Source organism: Rhagoletis zephyria, unplaced genomic scaffold, assembly GCF_001687245.7.
Source record: "Rhagoletis zephyria isolate East Lansing unplaced genomic scaffold, Rhagoletis_zephyria_1.1 Rzeph_scaffold_26044, whole genome shotgun sequence".
In the NCBI taxonomy this organism is placed as follows: Eukaryota; Metazoa; Arthropoda; class Insecta; order Diptera; family Tephritidae; genus Rhagoletis; species Rhagoletis zephyria.
This window is the reverse complement of record NW_016183102.1, coordinates 1,128-5,668: the sequence shown is the minus strand read 5'-3', so window position 1 is coordinate 5,668 and position 4,541 is coordinate 1,128. Positions and strand designations below refer to the sequence as shown.

Sequence of the window (4,541 nt, the reverse complement as noted above, 5' to 3'; positions counted from 1 at the left end):
TATATATAAACAATTTTACGTTCGGGCACAATCGCTAGCATTGTGCCACACTACCCTTCCCTACTGTGTTCTGATCAAACACGACCCTCCCAACTTAGTCATAACTAAGTTTCTATTATATTCCTGATGCCATCCATATAGCTTTCACCGTCTCGGCCTGCATCCTGCTGTTATTTGGTTGTGTGACGCGCCCAGGCGGTGCGTTGCACTTGGCTCATAATTTGGCTGCGGTTGGGCACTTTTTCGCTGGTGCTGCGTTGTATGAAGCTGGGCGTGGCTGAGAGCTTCCGTTGGTTGGTCACAATTCCCGCTTCGTCGGTGACCTTTAGCATCACTGTGTTGAAGCGAGACTCATTGTTGACATTGCGTATGTGCGGCGATGATGGTGACGTTGAGTCCAGCGTCGACGAGGAGCGGCTGGATTCACGAGTACCGGAGGGACTACTTCCGGCTATGTTGCCGTTGGAAGCGACCGTTACCATCGGCCCACTTAGTGGTTCCATAAGTTGTTCATCTAAAAGGTTGTTCAGATTCTGGTCGATGCTGCTGAGTCGTAGCGCTTCCGCATCATGCAGTTGTTGTTGCTGGTGTTGCCGCTGCGGGCTGTTTGTGTAAGAATTGCGTGTGAGTGTGCTCATCGGCGATGGCGTCAACTGACCCGACAGTGGGCTCGGTGAGCTGAGGAAGTTGAAATTGCTGGCGGTATTGTTGTTGTTGGCTGGGCTGCAGGACATCGGATTGACGTAGAAGAACGAGTTGCGGGGCGACGGTGTTTGCTGTGCATTGGACAGCGGAACCAACGCGCTCGCATTGCGCGCGCCAAGATTAAGCGCCTGTAGTCGGTTCAACAGCTCCTGGTTGACCTGAAAAAGGTCTTTGGATAGCGCGTCTTGCTGCGACTGCGTAGCTTGTGCGTTGAGCTGCTGCAGCTGATTGCTAATGCTCTGCAGTTGGTTTATTGTGGGAAATGGGCTGGTGTTGTTATTGTTGGTGTTGCTGCTACTACTGCTGTTAGCAGAGCTCGCTGTTGTGGCGATGTTCAAGTGCAGCTGTGACTGAGGCATCGAGGCAGCCGAGGAGGGTGTTGTCAATTGTTGTTGGGCAACTGAGACCGGCGGCGATGGTTGCTGCTGCTGTTGTACAGCATTAATATTCTGGATATTTTGTATGTTTTGACTCTGCTGATTCAACCCGCTCAATTGATGACTGAGTGATGTCAGCTGTTGGTTAATCGAACCAAGGCTACTGATTTGTTGATTTATGGTGGCCAAGTTGTTATTGTTGCCAGTGGCTTGCAGAAGCATTTGCAGCTGCGTAACGGTGGGGAGAGAGGGGTAAATATAAGTGAATTATTTTCTCAATGGTTTTCTTTTACTTTGCTTTACAAAGCACAACAACGTAAAACAATGAACGGCAAATAAAAGGCAGAAATGCTAGACGTGCGAAAAAAATATAAAACGTTGAGAAATAGCAAGCGAAACAAAGCGGCGCACAGGGGAAGCACTGTATAAAATGTGGGCAAAAAAAAATTATGGATGGATTTAAATGAAAATTCGCTTCTTAGTAAAATTGAGATCGCTAAATTCAAAAATGCAATTGGTTTTGGGATAACTTTCATACTTTCATAACTACAGTTTGAAGTTGAAAATTTTGGTTCTTGTGACATTTACATAGCTATGTACATATAGTTCGTTCTATTTTCAAAAGTGAGATGTCAATGACAGGGATTGGCTGTAGATTTGCAGTAAAGTTTTATTTTTTTGAAACTTTATTTGAAATTTTATTAAAATTATTTAATAAGGTAAAAGAATTAGTTATTACAATATAGGTATCAATCGCAATGGGTTTCAAAATCCTTTAACTCTAAACTAAACGTAGAACAGTTGCCACATGTTTAAAAATCAAATTCATTTTAACTAAGGGAATAAGGTAACTGAAATATGTATATCAATATGGGTATCACACAAAAGAAAAAATTGGACATATTAAGCAAGAAATAAGTGAAGAGTAAAAACATTCCTGAGTTAATTTAAGAGTGCAGTAATTTTAACGGAATATAATCAGAACAAATCACTGATTGACAATGTATAAAATAACAAATACGATGTCGTAAACGTTTTGTTTGACACAATTATTATTTAAGTTTAACTAAATTTGACAAACAGGTGGCAACCCTCTTCGTAATATTTGCAAGCTAAAACCTTCTAAAACTCCAATATGGTGATACTTATCTATTTTAATAAAATCATTCCTTTAGTTCCAATGGAATTTGATCTTTTTAACAGGTGGCAACCCTCTACATGTAGTTAATAAATCAGGGTTATGCACGCTGCACTAAATCGAAATTTTCAATACCACTATGGTTAGTGATAGTGCATTTCAAATTTTACTATGTATCACTCTCTGGTTATCGGTAAGGGAATGAAAATTTCACTATCACTGACTAATTACACCGATTTAGAAATTTAGAAAAGTTTGGCAATCTTTGATTTTAATATCCATTTCCTTACAACAGGTTTGAACAAAAATGTATAGCCGCTAACCATATAGTGGTAGTGAAATGCATTTCTACTAAGTGCATAGTGGCAGTGAAACTAATTTTTCACTAACAATATGCACTTAGTGGTAATGCATTTCACTAAGTGCTTAGTGGTAGTGAACAAAATTTGTCACTACCACTAGGTGCTCAGTGTTAGTGAAAAAAATGTTCACTAACACTGTATGGTTAGTGGTAGTGACAAATTATTTTCACTGCCACTATGCACTTAGTGCTAATGCATTTCAAATTTCACTACCACTGTACGAATAGTGGTAATAAAATGCCCAGTGCGTTAAAAATTTAGTGCAGCGTGCCCAACCCTGTAAGAAATAAACCCTTTTCATAAACATTTTGATTGATACCCAGCTCTTAATAATTCATTTAACTTATTAAAAAATTTGAATTAAACTTTTTAATAGGTGGCAACTCTTAACAAAAAAATAAACCATTATTGTCTACAGGTAAAGCTTTTTAATGTGACACTTCATTTTTGAAAATAGAACGAATCGTGTAGATCTGACAAAAAATGAAAAAATGATTATGCATTAGCAAAAAACGCATTACTTCAAAAAGTGCACAAAATTAGCAGGTTTTTATTTCTTCTTTCGAAAGCTAAAAACCCGTACTAGTTAATAACATAATAAATAATTACATATATTGTTTAATCATTCCATTAAAATTTACCATTTTTTGAAATTCTTATCAAAAAAAATTGTTTTTCTGGAATTTAATTTTATTCCAAAATTTGTATTCCTGTAGTTCTCTACTATCTATATGGAAATAAAAAGCGTCAAACCAACATTTTATTTCAAAGAATGCATTTTTGACATTTGTTTCGGTGAAGAGCTTACGCATGACTATGCTCTTATTAAAATTCTTAGTATACAATTTTTCGACTTTAGTGGCTTTCTGGTGACATAAAGATTACTTTATTGGAATATTTCTGTTTGATTCTTTTTAGTGGATAAATTATCTTTACAAAAATACAAAACACGTTCACATTATTGACAACGAATTTTTAGATTTTTGCCCACTCAGGCGGCACTGTGCGGCGGCAGTAAAAAATGTACTGCCTTTCGAACAACAAATTGGACACAAAGTAGATTAGATTTTTTAAATAAATATGCATATATGTATATGTATATGTGTATATAGAGACATGCTGCATGCAATTAGATTGACGTCATTTGCCAGGTAAGCCATAGAGACATGCTGCATGCAATTAGATTGACGTCATTTGCCAGGTAAGCGCTTAAGTGCCAGACCTTGCATCGGCGGCAGTGCTAAAGTAAGATTAAATACTTAAAATTAAAAACAACAACAAAAGCAGTACTAAAAAATGTATGTGTATGTAAGTACCTGCGGTGCCATGCCGATGTTGGCCGATGTCAGTCCGGTGGTCTGCTGTTCATTGTAAGCACCCAGTGAAGCTAAATGCTCAAGCAACTCACGATTCTGTTGCAAGAGTTGCTGTGTGCGTGCCTAAAAAATATGAAGGAAATAGAGAATTTTACATAGAAACTATCCAGGTGCAGGCTTTTGTTGTTGCATATTTTACCCACCTGAGCTTCGATACGCGCATTCGTTTCCGATATGAGCTGCTCACGTACCAACATCAACTGCGCCAATGCCTGCCGAGTTTGTATGGCCTGTTGCTCCAACTGATCTTTTAGTTTGCTGATCTCATGGCTCGGTGACGAGGGTGTTGTGGGTGACTTGTCTTCGTCAGCAGTCTGGAAATGGAGGAAAGATTTAATTAAAGTAAACTAAAGTAACTGGTTATTAAAAGAGATTAGCTCCGCTGAAAGCGGTAAAGTTTGTTATAAGGGGTTATGTTGACCTCAGATAATGGAATAAATGGTTTTTGGAAGGACTTAAAGGTATACTTAATTTTTATTGTTAGTGTAAAAATAATATTTTTGCGTAGGTTTTAAAACCAAAATACTTATTAATTTAATCAGGTGGGCTTTAAGCTCCAAGATCTTGTTCGGAGGAAAATCGA

General features: G+C 38.1%; 1 protein-coding gene across 1 annotated transcript; it reads right to left on the bottom strand.

Annotated features, from left to right (window-relative positions):
* Positions 1 to 6: 6 nt before the first annotated feature.
* Positions 7 to 4,305, bottom strand: LOC108382273 (capon-like protein; the record flags this gene model as incomplete). Its single annotated transcript, XM_017638660.1, has 3 exons — positions 7 to 1,310; positions 3,899 to 4,021; positions 4,102 to 4,305. Coding segments are annotated over 3 exons (1,467 nt in total), but the record flags the coding sequence as incomplete, so codon positions are not given.
* Positions 4,306 to 4,541: the final 236 nt, after the last annotated feature.